This window comes from Mustela putorius, unplaced genomic scaffold (genome assembly GCF_011764305.1).
Source record: "Mustela putorius furo isolate JIRA1106 unplaced genomic scaffold, ASM1176430v1.1 tig00000281_pilon_pilon_pilon, whole genome shotgun sequence".
NCBI classification, from domain to species: domain Eukaryota; kingdom Metazoa; phylum Chordata; class Mammalia; order Carnivora; family Mustelidae; genus Mustela; species Mustela putorius.
This window is the reverse complement of record NW_025421343.1, coordinates 21,062,529-21,079,320: the sequence shown is the minus strand read 5'-3', so window position 1 is coordinate 21,079,320 and position 16,792 is coordinate 21,062,529. Positions and strand designations below refer to the sequence as shown.

Sequence of the window (16,792 nt, the reverse complement as noted above, 5' to 3'; positions counted from 1 at the left end):
TTCTCATTCATTCCTTTATGTTCATTCACCAACTACTGATGAGGGCCTACCCTCTCCCAGGCACTGTCCCAGACCCAGAGATACAATGGAGGAAACATCGGTTAAATTTCCCATCCTCTGGAACTTATATTCTACAGGAAAAAGAAGAGGCAGTACACAAAATAAACAAATGTCATGCTAGGGTATCAGCTGGAGATAGTGCTATGGAGAAATGAAGCAATGAAAACAAGTTTGTGACCTCAGGAAACAAGTACAAGTTTTGGTGGTGAGTTTTGTGGACACCTCCGTGAAGTCAGAATTTCTCATCGACCATGCTTCCCCGTTTTGAGAGTCCCACACAGATGAAATGATAGAGCACAGTGTTTTGTTTGTTTGATACTTAGTTTCTGCCATGAGTCGAAGTTCCTTGAGGAATTCCCACCTCAAAGCAGCCAGCCTTGGTCAGACTCAGCTGCCAGGGCCCAAGCACACCATTTCCACCTCTGTATTCAGGTGCATGTTCATCTGATATAAATCCAAGAGTTGTTCCAAAACAGCAGACAACTCCCAGAGGTTGCACATAAAATGGCTATATTCTTTCTAAGGCACAGCTGTTGCAAGAATTCTGACTACCCCTTTGGGTTTCATTTCAAGAATGGTGATTTAATGCAATTGGATGACCAACTTTACACAAGTGAGCTCTCATGGGGGGAACTCTTCCCACAAAGTCAATAGCATTGGTGAGGAGGGAGGGGCATAACGTGTAGCTTACTGATGGTTCCAGGGCTTCTTTCCATGAGTTTGTCACACCTCCTGTATCCTTCTTCCTATATTCTTATCTGAGATCACACAGTACACATACCACACACCCATACACACACACACACACACTCTAGCGCAAACTCACACACTCACATACACAAATCTTAACTGTGACTAAATATCTACTTATTGGAAAAATCACCATTTGCAAATTTGCAAAAACCCATAGAAATAATAGCTGACTTCTTGCTTATTTTTTTGTTTTGTTTTGTTTTGCTTTCTAATTTTATTTAACCTTCATGGCCTTTTATTGGCCAAGTCCTATACACTTGGTTTCAAATCTCCTTAGAGGCTCATAGGCTAATGCAGAGTACCACCTAGGAACTGCTCTCTTTCGAAAAGAATGATGATAGATTTGAGGCCTAAAAAAGATACTTGATTTATGCAACTTACAGATCTTGAGAGACATTTGGTTTTTGTCTTCCTTTTTCTTTTGTCAAAAAAAAAAAAATCTCTGAATCTAGAAATGGCTCTAGGAAAGATTTTAGATGGAGATTTTAGATGAAATTTATTCACAACAAACTGCCAACCTAACTCCAAAGAGATGATCAATAAGTATATGTTGAATAAATGATGCAGATTAATGGAACACGCCTTATTATAGGAAAATCATATAAAGGAAACTTTGAAGCCCATATCCTGGCCGAACCTGTAAATCATTCAGGCAGCAAACAGTGAGTGATGACTCCATCCAGTGCCATGAGATAAGTCCTGTGGTACTTAAAAATGAGAATTAGGTAACTCTAGGAATTTAGCTTCGTAGTAAGAATTAGACTCTGAAGATTTTTGAGCATGTGAGTGCTATAGCCAAATATGCATTTCATGAAGGTACATCTTGGGGAGGGTATGCGTTATGTCAAAGAGAACATGGCAGGGATAAAGGGTCCAGCAGGGAGAGGGTTACAGTCATCTCAGGGAAACCCCAGCCAGTACAAGGACTCTAAGCTATGACTAAGAAGAAAGGGAATATAGTTATTTTTCTCCTTGGCTCAGATCTTCAGCAGAGTCTCATTACTGCTCCTTTCCCAGCCCAGTACTTTTGAAAATTACTGAGTTTTCACTTTCAGGGGAATCCTTCTGGATAGTTCCAATTGGAACACATATGATTTCTGTAAGGCTGTTGGTATTCTAGGAAACAAGTCTCCTTTGAGTGTGGCATACTAAAGGGGTGGGGGAGGGTCATCTGCTTCAGCAGGCAAGGAGACTATTTTATCCCTGGGGTGGTGCGTGGTGATAATGACCCAAGGACAGCACTTAGTTGGTTTTATTATTGATTTTAAATTCTCTATGGACAATGCATCTCTATACTTTGTAACTTAGAATCACTCCTCCCAGTGCCTGACCCCCTTGATGTGTGGCTGAGTTCTTAATAGGTTATAGGAGACTGGGATTATCTGGTCTTCTTTTTGTGACGTAGATCTGACTTGTAAGTTGGGAGCAGGTGACAAGATCCGCCTTTACAGCCAGTCTACTAGTAAATTGCCAGACATTAAAATCGACACTGTGGGAAAGCCAAATGGAGCTAAGTTTGGCAAAGGATGGCCTTTATAATGGGCCTCTTGCTTCCCCTAACTATAGCTGTTTTTAATATTATTTTAGAAATATACAGAATCAATGAAGGAAAGCTGAATGTAGTCAGAACATTTAATCAAATATTTATTGTCTTTCAAACACACACACATCCATAAGAACCCTGTTTTACTTTTTAAAACTAGTCTTATTTGTTGGATAACAGATCCAAGATGAACAAGTTAGCTTGATTTTTCATATGTATTTCTGACATCTCTTGTGACCCACCCTTATTCTGACACAAAGTGAAAGTTTGTACATTTGTCATTAGGAGAAATCTAGTGTTAATTTAACACTAACACTACTTGACATTGTAGGATATATTTTTTAAGTGAAAAGCATATGCTAGATTTCTAGATCTTCATCCCCTTGTTTTAAGATGAAATGTTATTTATTTTATTTAAATAAATTTAATAAATGATTATTAAGATTGAGTTTTAATACATTTATTTAAATAAAATTTCATTAATACTAATATTTAAAAATGCCTAATGAATTTTTCTGACAAGTTTGGAAACATCTTTCTTTTTTCTGTGAAAGAAAGTATCTTATGGTCAGAGCAGATGCATGGTTGAATCTTCTGGAAATGGCCTTGAATTTTGGAAGTTACTTGCTAGCTATACAATGAAAGATAAAAATCATTTATTCATGGGATCACTTATTTATTAAGTTTTTAAAAGTAACTGTTAAGCAAGGGACTATGTCAGACCTAGGAATTGTCAACACATGAAAAAATGGAGCTTTCATCTTGGGGAAGAAAAAAGACATTAACCAAATTATATAATTCCTAATGCAGGAAGATGACCATTTTTAGAAGATTCTGTTTTTTTGTGGGTTTTTTGTTGTTGTTGTTTCTTGTTTTGTTTTGTTTTATCTGCATATCTTCCAGAAATGCTCTTAGAAATTACTCTCTTACATTTATAGATTAGAAGAAATATTGACAGCCAAAGTGAACAAATTAACTCTGGCTCAAGGAGCGCCTGGTTGCTCAGTCGGTTCAGCGTCTGCCTTCGGCTCAGGTCATGATCTCAGGATCCTGGGATTGAGCCCCACATTGGGCTCCCTGTTCAGTAGGGAGCCTGCTTCTCCCTCTCCCTTTGCCCCTCCTCCCTGCTGGTGGTCTCTCTCTGTCAAATAAAATAAAATAAAATACTAATTCTTGCTCAATTCTGACATGGAGACAACACATTTCATAACTGAAAGACTCCTATATTTCTACCTGTTTATTCAAAATTAAAATTTCTGAATGTGGTATATAAACAAATAAGCACACTGGTGTGTTGCACACTCTGTCAGGAGCTGTGGGAAGATAGTACTCAACCAGTCCCTCCTCTTTGAGGTAAAGAGGGGAGGCTCCCAGAATTGCTTTAAGGATGGGAAGAATCAGAGACTGCCAGCTGATTTCCAAGTCTTAGTCTCCAGTCCACTTTTGCATCCTATAGTCCTGAGGTGGTGGAAAGACCACCGGGGAGAAGTGGGGTGTGGTGGTCTCAGAAATAGGACTGCCTCAGGGAAATGAGATTGGGGTGTAGACCTGCCAAGGATTCCATCACAGGAACTAAAACTCAAAATAATAATCCAATCACACAGAAGTTCCTCGGTGCCTGGAAAAGATGCGGAGTAAAGTGTCCCTCCCCAATGGGAACAGCTGAGGACTTTATCCAACCACACTGAGCATATAACCTAGAAGATGGCTCAGCAGCCCTCCTTCTTCCCAGCCGGAACAGTCTGGGAATGTAGAGGAAAGAGGACAGGCAGAATGTGGACAATATCCCCTTCTTCCCCAAGGTCTTGGGGTGGTAGGGCTGCTTAGGGGCAATTTGGAAATTCATGGGGATGTTTTGTTGTTGTCACAATAATATGGATGTTGCTATAGACACTTACTGGGCCAGGGCCAGGAATGTAACACATCTTACAATGCGTGAGTCAGTCCCATATGGTGAATAATTGTCCTTCCTTTCATATAATTTTCGGATGTTCTACGAAGCCCTCATATAGGTGAAAAACTTATTATCTGAGCCTACAACCTTACTCTAGTTTTTGTATAAGAACAAAGTATTTTTGGCATGTATTAACTTACACTGATTTCTCCAGGAATAAAACTATTATGTATATTGAGGGAAGATTGAACTTTGTTTTATTTGAAATTTAACAAGAGCTGTTTACCATTTTGGAAAAACTTCATGGTTGGCAATGTTGTTTGTTAACCAACATTTGTAGCTGTTCCCCTCAGGGGAGTTCTACATAGTAGGACAAGCTTCTGACTGCTCCCACATATCTTCTGAAGTCATACCTGGGATGTATAGACTGAATAACATATCAGCTCATTATAAAATGTTGGTATTTATTCCCCTTTCATAGTATAATGAGACTATTTTATAAAATTAAGAAATATGTATGGAATAGGTTATATTATCAATTAATTTTATTTTGCAATAATGAGGAGGTTGCTGTAGCATTTTCCTGTAAAAGAGGGAAATTGGATCTGAAGGGATTGATCACCTCTCCAAGTTCATAAATGTCTATTACTTACAAATACAGTCTGCGGCGCCAAGGGCAGGAGCTGTGGGAGAATTCTGAATCTATTCTGAGGTAGAAATTTAATAATACATATGAATGAGTCAATTACAATAATGAGGCTCTTTCAATAACGAAAATTGATCAGAATTTTTCTGAACTGGTCTGCCCGTTAGGGAGTCACTGCAGGGAAGGACCTCCACCAGAGCTCCACTGGAGGCAATCATTCCCACAGGTCATAATGGTCTTCCCTGAAGCTTTCATATCCAATTGGATGATCACATACCGGAAGAGCAGAAAGAGTGTGTAGTTATAGTTTTGCGACTACCTCGCTGCTGCCAACTTTGTCTCCTTTTGCTTCTTCTACAGAACAATAATTTGCTATAGTTTGCTCTTTCCTTAAGGTCATAAGAGCACTTGGGGGTACCTGGGTGGTACAGTCTGTTGAGGGACAGATTCTTGATTTCAGCGCAGGTCATGATCTCCTCGTTGGAAGATAGACCCCTGCCATGGGGTTCCACGCTCAGCGCAGAGCACAGTCTGCTTGGGATTCTCTCCCTCTGCCCCTCCCCATGCACATTCTCCCTCTCTCTCTCTCTCTCTTTCTATAAATAAATAAATAAAATCGTTTAAAAAAAAAGTTCACAACAGCACCAAGCTTTGCTTCTCTTGGAAACTGAGAATATTAATAAATTTTCTGTCTCTTTGAGGATTATTCTGAGAATCATTTGGTTCAATAAACATGAGGGGAAATGTGATTCTGTACCTTCTTACCATCCAAAGCCCTCAGACCTTTAATTCATATTGGTTGGTTGAATACGTCCTCCTCCCCTTCTCAACCCAACAAGCACAGACTCTGGAAATTTTGACTTGGTCTTTATATTTCCATGGATGATTCTACTTTCTTTATTCTCATGTATTATGTACCTGAAAAAACTATGATCACTTGATATCATTAACTCTTTCATAAAGGGCCCAAGAAAACACTAAATATGGTAGTGTCTAGATATTGAGATGAAATAATCATATATTTTATAAGAACAGGTATTCTAAAATCAAAATATACAGAGAAGGCAAGAAGCTGGATAAGCGTTTTAAAAGATGGATTAATGTGAGAGTGAATCCCACCAGGCGAACTGTTAATTAAAGCCTGCGAAACGAATGGAGTGGATCCCTGAGGCTGGCTGGAGTCTACACTGGTAGAACACGGTATTTATTGTGCCCCTTTCAGTTTGTATCTGACCCTCAGGAGGGTTGTTGAGCTTCAGTTTTTACCTGTCCGAAGACTTCGCTGGCAAGCCCAAGCTGCCTACCTTGGAAATGTTTCCTATTGCACAGAGCTGAGAGTGTGAAGGGGGATGGGTGCCCACCCAGTACCACTGCTGAAGACCAGCTCAAAGGGAAAAGATTCGCTTTGTCAAGTGTGGCCCGTAGGTCATACAGCGGCACTGCCCTCTGAAACAAAGGTCGGCATCCTGAGGGTTCAAGTTGCTTCTGATGAGGGGTGATGGTGCTTTTAATTATTTAAGTACAACAGAGGAAGGACACACTCTAAACTGTTTCCTTCCCTTCTCTAAATTCTCTTTCTCCTCCCAAACGTTGCTAGCTGCCATCTTTGTCTCCTCTTGCCTCTTCTCCAGAATGGTGATTTGCTACCTTATGCTCCTTCGTGAAAGGTCATATAATGTCTCTTTGTATCTGACATTCACATAAACATCTTCTGTCCTTCTTATTACCTCCAAAATGCTGTTTGCTTTAATTAAATCCTGATTAATTTCCACTTTTTCCCAAAGAGAACAACAGTGTTTTCCTTTGATACACTTGAATTTGCAATGGGTTCACCACTTCTATGATATTCATGATATTAAATATTTATGGCTCTCACCTCGCAATCTTCACAAAGGAATTTTTAGTAACAAAATTAGAATTAAGACTTTTTCATGTATGACCATATTACTGTGCAAACTTTACTTAATTATTATTAGCTATGTGTATAACAATAAGCAAACTACTTCAGGATCCTACATCTCAGGCTTAACATCTGTAAAACGGGTATCTGGAACTGATTTCCCTTTTTTCTTCCATTAAAACATTCAGATTTAAGGATATAAAGTCTCAGTGCTTACTCTAGGTTTCAAAGCTCATGTTCCATCATTGGTCTACATTGCAACTTATAAGAGAGGTGATATGGAATTATCAGCAACCTCCTCCATGATTGGAAATTCTCTTTATCTTGTTAAGAATCTAGTCGTTCATTTTCTCTGGAAAGATAACTTTCAGATAATACTGACTTCGGTGGTGTTTATTTATTTAAAAATAAGTGGTGTTTATGTATTTTTTACTGCTTATTGTGATTGCTTTTTATAGAAAATTATTCTTTCTTATCCATCTAAATAATAATTTTTAAAGTCAACAATCTCTCAATCATTTTGATAATGAAGACTTGTCGTGTTTTGCCACATGGTTCTTAGCATTGCCAACTAAGTTTAAGTAGGCTTCTCCTGAAATCAAAAGAATTTTTAGATTATCACAATTTTCCATTTTTATTTTAATTTCTCTTAATTAAAAGTAGATTTTCTTTTCTGCATTTCATGTATTCCCAGTGTGCATAAATTTTTTGTATACAGTAATCTATATTTAAATACATTCTTCACTTTTTATTGTAGTAAGTTTCAAACATAAGTAAAAGGAAAGAGAGAAGTAGAGCTAGTCCCCACGTACCCATCTTTGGCTTCACCAGTTAACAACAAATTTTTGACTTTGTGACATCTAGATCTCCCTCCACTGTCCAGGTTTGATATTTCAGAGCCACCCCTGGATATTGCACTATTGCATCAGTAAATAATGTGTATTTCTAAAAGAGGACTTTGTTTTTTGTACTTCAACAACATTGTCACACTTAGAAAACTAGCAAAAATTGCTTAATGTTATCAGATATCCAGTGTAGAAATTTCTCTGATACTCTGAATAAATATGTTTGCAGGTAGTTTGTGAGAACAGTGATCCAAATAACATTAAAACATTATGTATGTACATAATGTCTTGAAAAATGTCTTGAAGAAGCTCTATAAATTCTTCTTCTTTTTATTTTTACAATTTAATATCCTAAGAAATCAAGTCCTTTGTTCTGTCAAGTTTCACACATTCTGGAATTCACTGAATACATTACTGTGGTATCTTTTAATAGACTTCTGTCTTCTATCTCTTCTATAAACTTGTTGCTTATCTGGCATGACTGTGTGATAGGGAGACTTGTGTACATATCTTTCATTTTGTCATATCAAGAAACCAATAATGGAGGGTATGTGCTTTGGTGAGTGCTGTGAAGTGTGTAAACCTGGCGATTCACAGACTTGTACCCTTGGGGATAAAAATATATGTTTATAAAAAATAAAAAAATTTAAAAAAAAGAAGCCAATAATATTGGTTGGCTCTCCTTCTGTGTTGATAAACCTATTGTATTCAGGTATTACCAGCTTGATTCATCTGTCATCAATTTCCCCATTTGGTGTTATCAGCAGCCATCATTGATTATTGCCTGGATCCTTTATTTCATTGGAGATTTCAAATTGAAAATATTGTATCTGTTATTACTTCATAATTTACTAGTTGGAATTCATAAAAGCAGACATTTCTCTTGAAGGGGAGCAGAATTTGCCACCCTAAATATGTTTTGGTACACAAATTATTTCAGAGTGATTATTTTTCAGAAGCAGACAACACAGGAAAAGCTCTGAAAACTGAATAGAAATTACCATGTTGTAAGAAACATTTACTTTTATAGGGATATCTTCATTTGTAAGGTTGACCTACTCTGTGTACCAGGAGAAGGGGGATGACCAAATCTCTAGAAACCCTTATCAATGAGGAAGCCTTGTAAGTAAATCTGAGTAACAACAGTAAACTTGATACCTGTGCTTTTCTTGATGACCTTCCATTAACTGGCTGCTTCCCCTGCCCCCCCCCCCACAATTTTTCTTTTGTCTTTACATGGAGATGGCAATTGGGTGATGGTTTGGGCCATTCTGGGAGTTACTCAGTTTTCTGCATATCTCATATATATAGGAAGTATACATGTTATTAAATTTCTGTTTGTTTTTCTCCTGTCAATCTGTATTTTATTACAGGGAATCACTGCCAAGAACCTAGAAAAGTAGAGGGGAAATTATTTTTCCTCCTCTACACTCTCACCAACCATTTGGTTACCCTGAAGTTTGATTTGAACAATTTTAATACTTTCACTAATCCTGCCTATGCACACTCTTTCCCTATTTTCTCTTACTTGGCTTAATTCACTTTTTAATGTAACCCACCCCTTTAACATAGCATTTAATTAAAAATTTAAAAACAGCTTTAATTCAGTTAGAGCTCCATACTTTATACAGAGATTTAAAAATTTCCTGTTATGTTTAAGTCCAAGTAGTTTTTTTAGAGGGCAAGCTGGCAAACTTTTTATTTTTATTGTACATGCCTTTAGTCAGAGTAATTCTACATCAAGCAACTTAGCCAAAGAGAACAACTGAAAAGTATGCACAAATATAAATGCACAGAAATTCAACACAGCATTGTTTATAATAGCTAAAAATTATTACAAATGACCTAAATGTCTACCAATAGGCTGTGTAACACATGATAACCATGAGTAGCCATTAAAAATGGAATTAGAGATCCATGTTGACATGAACAGAATGATCTATAGATCAATATAGAATATAGAGCTATACTGACATGAACATATATTGTGTTAAAAGCAGGTTATAAAATATCACGTATAGCTAAATGCTATAATTGTAAAAAGAATAATTTCAAAAGAATAGATACATACATATATATACATATGTGTATACATAAATTAAGAAAGCTTATCCTTTCAAATGTTATTTATATTTACTGATTTCTGGACTGTGGCATTTGAATAACTTTCTCTTTTACTTTACTTGCTTTCATTAATACATAATTTTTTTTCACAATTAACATCATTATGATTAAAGAAGTATTTTTCAACTCATGATAAAAAACATTTCTTTAATCACAAAAAAACCCAATAAATAAATCTTCAATTGCAAATAAAGAAGATCCCTGTTTATTGTCACTTAACTAACATACATCACCCTTTCCTCTTCCCTTAAACGTCATGGTACAGATTACAAAGAGTTAAGTGGTTTTGCTCTTGCTATGATTTCTACCTTCCCACTTTTAAAATTTTATTTCTGGACATGATGCTTCTTATCACCTGTGAAATTGCTGATTTTACACCGAACTGAGCTGCTGGAAGCTTTACACTGAAGGTTAAGTTTCTCAAACAGAAGCCTTTGCCACTGTTAATGTTCTGTGGTCTATGGAGACTCTACACATAGTACACTATTCAATCTTTAGAATCACTCTGTGGTGTAAGTATCGATAACCTCACTTTACAGATGAGAGGAAAGTCCATGTTCACACAGCTAATAAACCCCTAAACTGGGAATTGGACCCAGGATTTTTGACTCCCAAGTCCCTTCTTTGCCTGCTTGACCACTGTATCCCCTCTTGGTCTCATTCACCTCTTTTCTGCCTTGAAAGTCTTATCTGACAAGTCCTAACCACACAGAGAATATCTTACTTAACTCTCTGCCACCACATTTCTGTTGGAATAGATTACCTTATCCATCATTGTCTAAGCTCTTACACGTGAGCACAGCTTCAACTCCTGTGAAAGGACATGCTACTTCCTCCACCACTCCAGCTACTGAGATGGTCATAAATGGTGAGGCAAGCACATGAAATTGCTAGTGTTGCCTAAACATAATGTTTTTCCATCAGTCACATAGAGGAAGCACACCCTTCATTAAAGTAAGAAGTAACCGACCTTAGATATCTGGCTGGGAATATCCTATTCATTCACCCCAAGGCAAGAAATTTGACAGGAAATCTGAAATGATTACTGCAATTTCAGTGAACTGAAACAGGTTGTTTGAAATAGCAAATAGTGAAAATATCAGATAACTTTGGCAAAATAGGGCAAGATTCATTTTTAAATCAAAATATTCTAAGACCAAATGTACATATACATGTTTCTATATCATGTTGGCAAATCTTTAAAAATCAAGAAATTTTAAGATATTTATCCATCTGTGATGCACCATCTGATAAATGAAAAGGGCGAGGCATCAAGTATAGGAGAGAGCACTTTTCTGGCTTGGGGAAATGTGATGTGCTATGGAAATGAGATGTGCTATGAACACGCTTGACCTATGTCTAAGCCAGAGGGATTAGAAACATGGACACAAAAGCAGAGGAATCAAAGTGGTCTGGAAAGCCAAGTGCTGTCAACAGCGACCTTCTGACTTGCATATGATGTTCTTGCCAGTTTCAAATACGTATAGTCCTCCAACAGATGTTTTTGGAGCGCTTAGGACATACCAGGCTGTTCCAGGTGCAGTGAATAAAGCACAAGAAAACATAACCACCCCTCTAGAGTTTGCATATCCAATCAGTGGAGAGCAAAATTATAGACTAGTAGATTTGTAAGGGCCATTGATTCATCCAACTCAACAAATATTCCTGGCCACCTCCATGATGGAATAGAATGGACACACTCTCTGAGGTGAAACTCGTGGTTTAGAAGGCAGCCTGGAGTCCAACAGGTTGAAGATGGACTGTATTACAGCACAGTATAGTGAAGATAATGCAATGAGGAGACACAGAAGTCAGATTTAGGAGCCAGGAGAGCATCCTTCAGGAAGGACTGTGAATGCCGGAAGACAGAACAAAGAATTTTCCCATCCTGCCCTGCAGTTTTGAGTACAGTGAGTATGTCAGGGGGACAGACCTGAGACAAAGAGGATTGACAGGTCCTAGCACCTGGTAAATGATGATAAAAACTGAAGATACTTATCTTGGACTATTAAACACTAAAACCCAATAAATACTTAATTATAAGTAAAATAAATTTATTTGGCATGATTTCAGATAGCATATTCCTGTCAATGGCTAAATATAAATTTTCCTAAAATCCCCACTCCCATTTCTTATATTTCTTCTGGAAATACCTTTCCCTCACTATTTATCCAGCTAACATCCCCTCATCTCCTTTTCGACATTCCTTATCCTCTTCCCTGTATTGGTTTTCTCCAAAGCACTTAACACCTTGTGAATATACGTATTTCACTCATTAGTTAGTAATCCACCTTGTCTCAAAATAATATGTCATGTAAAGGCAGAGATTTTATACATCTTGTTTACAGCTATATTTAAAGATCCTCGAAGAATGTTGCCCTACAAATATTTGTTGAATCAATGAGTGAGAGTTGTCCAGAATATGAAATGCCACATAGAACATTTTATTTCTATTACAGATGATTGAAAGTTAATGGGTGTGTTTATTGGAGTATTAATGCAATAGGTAAGGAGTACACTCAAGATGGATCTATTTTTTTCATGATGGAAAAGTACACTTTTCCTTTTTGTACATCCCGTGTTGGGGAACTCATTTCCTCAGGCGAGGTGGGTAGACAACTCTGATCTTTCATGTTTTCTTCTCACATTGAACCAAATTTTGCCACTCTGAAATTGCTATTTAGTGATCTTAATTCCAATATGAAATGATATTCAATATAGAAGTGGACATAAACCGATTTAGGACTGAAAACATGCCTAGAATATACTTTTACAAGATACAGTCATGGTGCTAATAAAAAAAAAAATTATGTGATCTAGAGCATTCCATTTAAGATTATTTCCACTGCTGTCCTTCCCGATAGTGCAAAGGATGAGACTGGCTCTCCAACAGGCTGTCTTCCTAGGAGGCTGGCTTTTACTGACTCCCACTGTCCTTCATCGGGACAATACCCTCTGGCCAGATGATTAAATATGGGTTCTGGCTTGGGAAACAACGTTATCAGGAGATGATATTCTTAGCTGTCACAGATTATCTTTCCTATAATTAGTAATCTTCATAATACACTGTCTTTGTTTTCTTTCTTGGGGCATACGTTTAACCTGCATAATGAAGAGTTATCACATGGTTACGAAAGAGAGTACCAGAAAGGGAAATTTACTCTTGAACAAAAACGTATATGATTTCTCAATGGTAAGATTAAGTTTATCTTTCAGTTTCTAATTACTTGAAAATCTCAATACATCCTAAAGTGTTGATGTCAGCTTCCCTTTTTTCCTCCACAGTTCCTGCTAATATTTTCATGTTATTCTCAGTAATGCTTATAATGGTAGCTACCATTTCTATATTGATTATGATAGGAGCTAACACTTATTAAATATACCTAGCACTGTTCTGGACACTTTAGAAGTATGAAATTATTTAATCTTCTTACCAGTCCTTCGATTTAGGTACTAATAGTATCTACATTTTAAAGTTAAAGAAGCTGAGGCATAGAAGGGTTGAGTAAATGTAGGCCATTTTGGGGGAGCCTGTGCTCATGGCCACAGTGTTAGATCTTCAGATTTTCCACGGCTTCCCATTTGGATTCATGTTTGCAAAACTTTAATTAATTGCACGTGCAAATAAGCTGAAACAACTGAGGGTACACTAAAAACCTTGTGGAAAGAGGGAGGCATAATGAATGCAAAAAAACCAAAAATCATGATTTTCTTGGAGTCCTTAGAAATACATCTAACTAAAGTAACCAAGGTATTTAACTATGTCTTCATCATCTTAAATTTAAGTTATGAAATATTTATTGAGGAATCTATTTGTTGATAGTTTGGTGTCATAGATCAGCAGTTCTCAAACTTTGTGGACCCCGTTATACTCTTAAAAATTAGTGAGGATCATGGTTCAGGAGCGGCTGGCATTGTCGGGTGTGGGTGTCTTGGCGTTTGAGTGAGTCGACGTGATTGCATTCAGTGTCCTTCACTCGCTAACAGGTCAAAATGCAGATTTTCGTGAAGACCCTGACCGGCAAGACCATCACCCTGGAGGTGGAGCCCAGTGACACCATCGAGAATGTGAAGGCCAAGATCCAAGATAAGGAGGGCATCCCCCCTGACCAGCAGAGGCTTATCTTTGCTGGCAAGCAGCTGGAAGATGGCCGCACTCTTTCTGATTACAACATCCAGAAAGAGTCCACTCTGCACCTGGTCCTGCGCCTGAGGGGTGGCATGCAGATCTTCGTGAAGACCCTGACTGGCAAGACCATCACTCTGGAGGTGGAGCCTAGTGACACCATCGAAAATGTGAAAGCCAAGATCCAAGATAAGGAGGGCATCCCCCCTGACCAGCAGAGGCTTATCTTTGCTGGCAAGCAGCTGGAAGATGGCCGTACTCTTTCTGATTACAACATCCAGAAAGAGTCAACTCTCCACCTGGTTCTCCGTCTGAGGGGTGGCTGTTAATTCTTCAGTTTTGAATTCATAGTGCCCAATGTTGGCATTGCTCTGCACTATAGCCATTTTGCCCCAATTTAAGTTTAGAAATTACCAGTTTCAGTAATAACTGAGTTACTGGTTTTCTCAATAGCTGTTCAAAATGTTAATAAAAGTTTCGTTGCATGGTAGCAAAAAAAAAAAAAATTAGTGAGGATCAAACAGATCCTTGGTTGTGTGGTTGTATAGATATTTATTAGAAGTTAGGAATTTATTATGTGGTTATTTATTCAGCAAAGAGAACAATAGTATACCTACTACCTGTTAACATAAATGATAAATTTTTACCCAAATAACTACATTTTCTATAACAAAAATATTTAGCAATGAGAATGGTCTTGTTTTCCATAGTTGAAAATATTTCTGATGTTTCGCTTGAGAGAAGACAGCTGGATTTGCGTATCTGATTCCCCATTTAATCTGGTTTGTGACAATATCACACACCATGTAACCTCTGGAAAACACCAATGTACACTTGTGAGAAAATAAGAATGAAAAAGGAAAATAACATCTTATATTATTATGAAAAAAACAGCATTGACCTTGTGCAGCCCTTGAAAGAATTTCCGAGGTATTCAAGAGGATGCAGATCACACATTGAGAACTGCTGTCTTACACTGACAGACGAGGAGAAAAACAAAAGAAACCTTAGGACTTCCTTTAGGTAATTACATAAGCCATAGATTCTCCTATTTTCAGTTCTGTTTTCAAAAAAACACATAGCTTCCTATGATGCTTCAGAATTTAAGGAGTTTGGAGGAATTTTGCTCCCCTCAGCAATTTTTTATTAAGAATATAGTTAACAACCTTAAAATATTCCCAGACTTGTTTTATTTCTAAGAGCCTTTTTTTTGTTTCATCTCTAAGAGCCTTTGTTTTGTTTCAAAGCATGGGACTAAATCAGTAATGAGAAATTAAAAGCAATTTTTAGAAGTCAGTTGAAGCATTTTGAGGGCAATTGTAGAACATTTGATTTTTCTATGCGAGTGTAAGAGTCTCTTTTAAGAATTATTACTTTTCCTGTGTACATATTCTTCATATCATCCAATTTGCAACTTATTTTCCCTTGTTTTCCAATAATGGAATCCTATAAAATCTCTGGGCCTAGGCCTAAAACACAGTCCTATCCATTTCCCAAGGACACCATGTGCTCTTGTCCAGACTTCTTTGCCTAGTCAGGAGGTCTTGGTCAGTTGCAAGGAGGCTGAATTCTTGATACCCGCTAGAATCAGTGCATTCACTTAGGGATAGAGAGGTCAAGTCTTACCCTTCTGACGGATGCCTTAGCCAAGGAATACTGACAAGAAACACAGATAAAATCTAATGTTAGGTAATAATGGCCCTAGAAAAAACTTAATCAAGTTAATGGGGATAGAGGTTGACAAAGGAGGGATTTAGGCAAGGTGGTCAGAGAAGACCTCTTTCAGTAGGTAACATTTGTCCAGGAATCTGAATAAAGAAAGGGGAATGTCATTTCTGGGGCAAGAACAGTCCTGGTAGAGATCATAGAACATGCTGATTGCCTCAGGTCAGAAGAAACTTAGATTATTTGCATTTGAGGAAAGATGCAGGGGCCAGTGTGGTTAGAGCAAAGAGAACAAGTCAAAGAGATACAGGAAATGAGATGAAGACCAGGAAAGGTTGTTAAAATTGATTCTAAGAGTGCTGGAAGCTCCTGGAAGGTTTTGAGTAGAAGAGTGTCATGTTTAAAGAGAATCACTCCACTGTGGAGAATTGCCTCAGGGACACGGTGGATGTAGAAAGACCAGTGTGAGGAGAGCTGTCAGTGGCTTTCACTAGGATATCAGCAGTGGGAGACAAGGTCTTTTTGGATGACAAAGACAGTGGAATTCATTGACAGATCAAAACTGGGATATATGAAAAAGTAAGTAAACAAGGGTGAGTGGATTTTTCTGTTGACCAACGGGGTGAATGTCAGTGCTCTTTCCTAAGATAGAGAATCTAGGGGCTAAAAATGAAGGTTTTTTGAATGTATGGCATTTGTGATGCCTACTAGGTATCTAAGATGGGATGTTGTCTTCTCAGTTGAGTGTGTGAGTCTGGGGTTGTGGTCCGAAGTAAAAATTCGAGCATTATTGATGCGTGTATGGTTATTAAAATTCCTAAAAAAAGGGGTGAGCACACTGGAGGCTGGCACCTCCATTATTAACTTCTGTCCTGATGGTATGACTATATCAAGAAGAGTGGAGTATCTCTTGAGAAATGTACATTTCTTTTCTCTCCAAGGAAAGCTAATTGGGATGGAGGACATGCATGATTCTCTTGATGCCTGAGTGTCTGGGAATAGTGATCATCCATTTCAGATGGTCTAATATAATCACCTTTCCATAGTCTGTCTCGTTCACTCCTTTATATATAACACCAAACCTGATGCGTACTGCATATTAAGTACACATTAAATTTTGGAAGGGGCAAATGAATGATTAAGTCAATGAATTAAAGTTAATAGTCTATCTTCTGTGATATTTTGGTCTGGAAAATATGGTAATGACTAAATGTATGGATGCATCTTAAATATAGC

The 16,792-nt window shown here is 37.6% G+C and overlaps 2 protein-coding genes across 5 annotated transcripts in view; one reads left to right on the top strand and one right to left on the bottom strand.

Moving 5' to 3' along the window:
• SLC8A1 (solute carrier family 8 member A1) overlaps positions 1-16,792 on the bottom strand; it is a 377,627-nt gene that overhangs the window by 328,649 nt on the left and 32,186 nt on the right. The gene's annotated exons all lie outside the window — the stretch shown is intronic.
• On the top strand, positions 13,660-14,415 carry LOC101692597 (polyubiquitin). Its single transcript, XM_045079187.1, has one exon. The coding sequence runs from the start codon at positions 13,759-13,761 to the stop codon at positions 14,218-14,220; it is 462 nt and encodes a 153-aa protein (XP_044935122.1). The 5' UTR covers positions 13,660-13,758; the 3' UTR covers positions 14,221-14,415.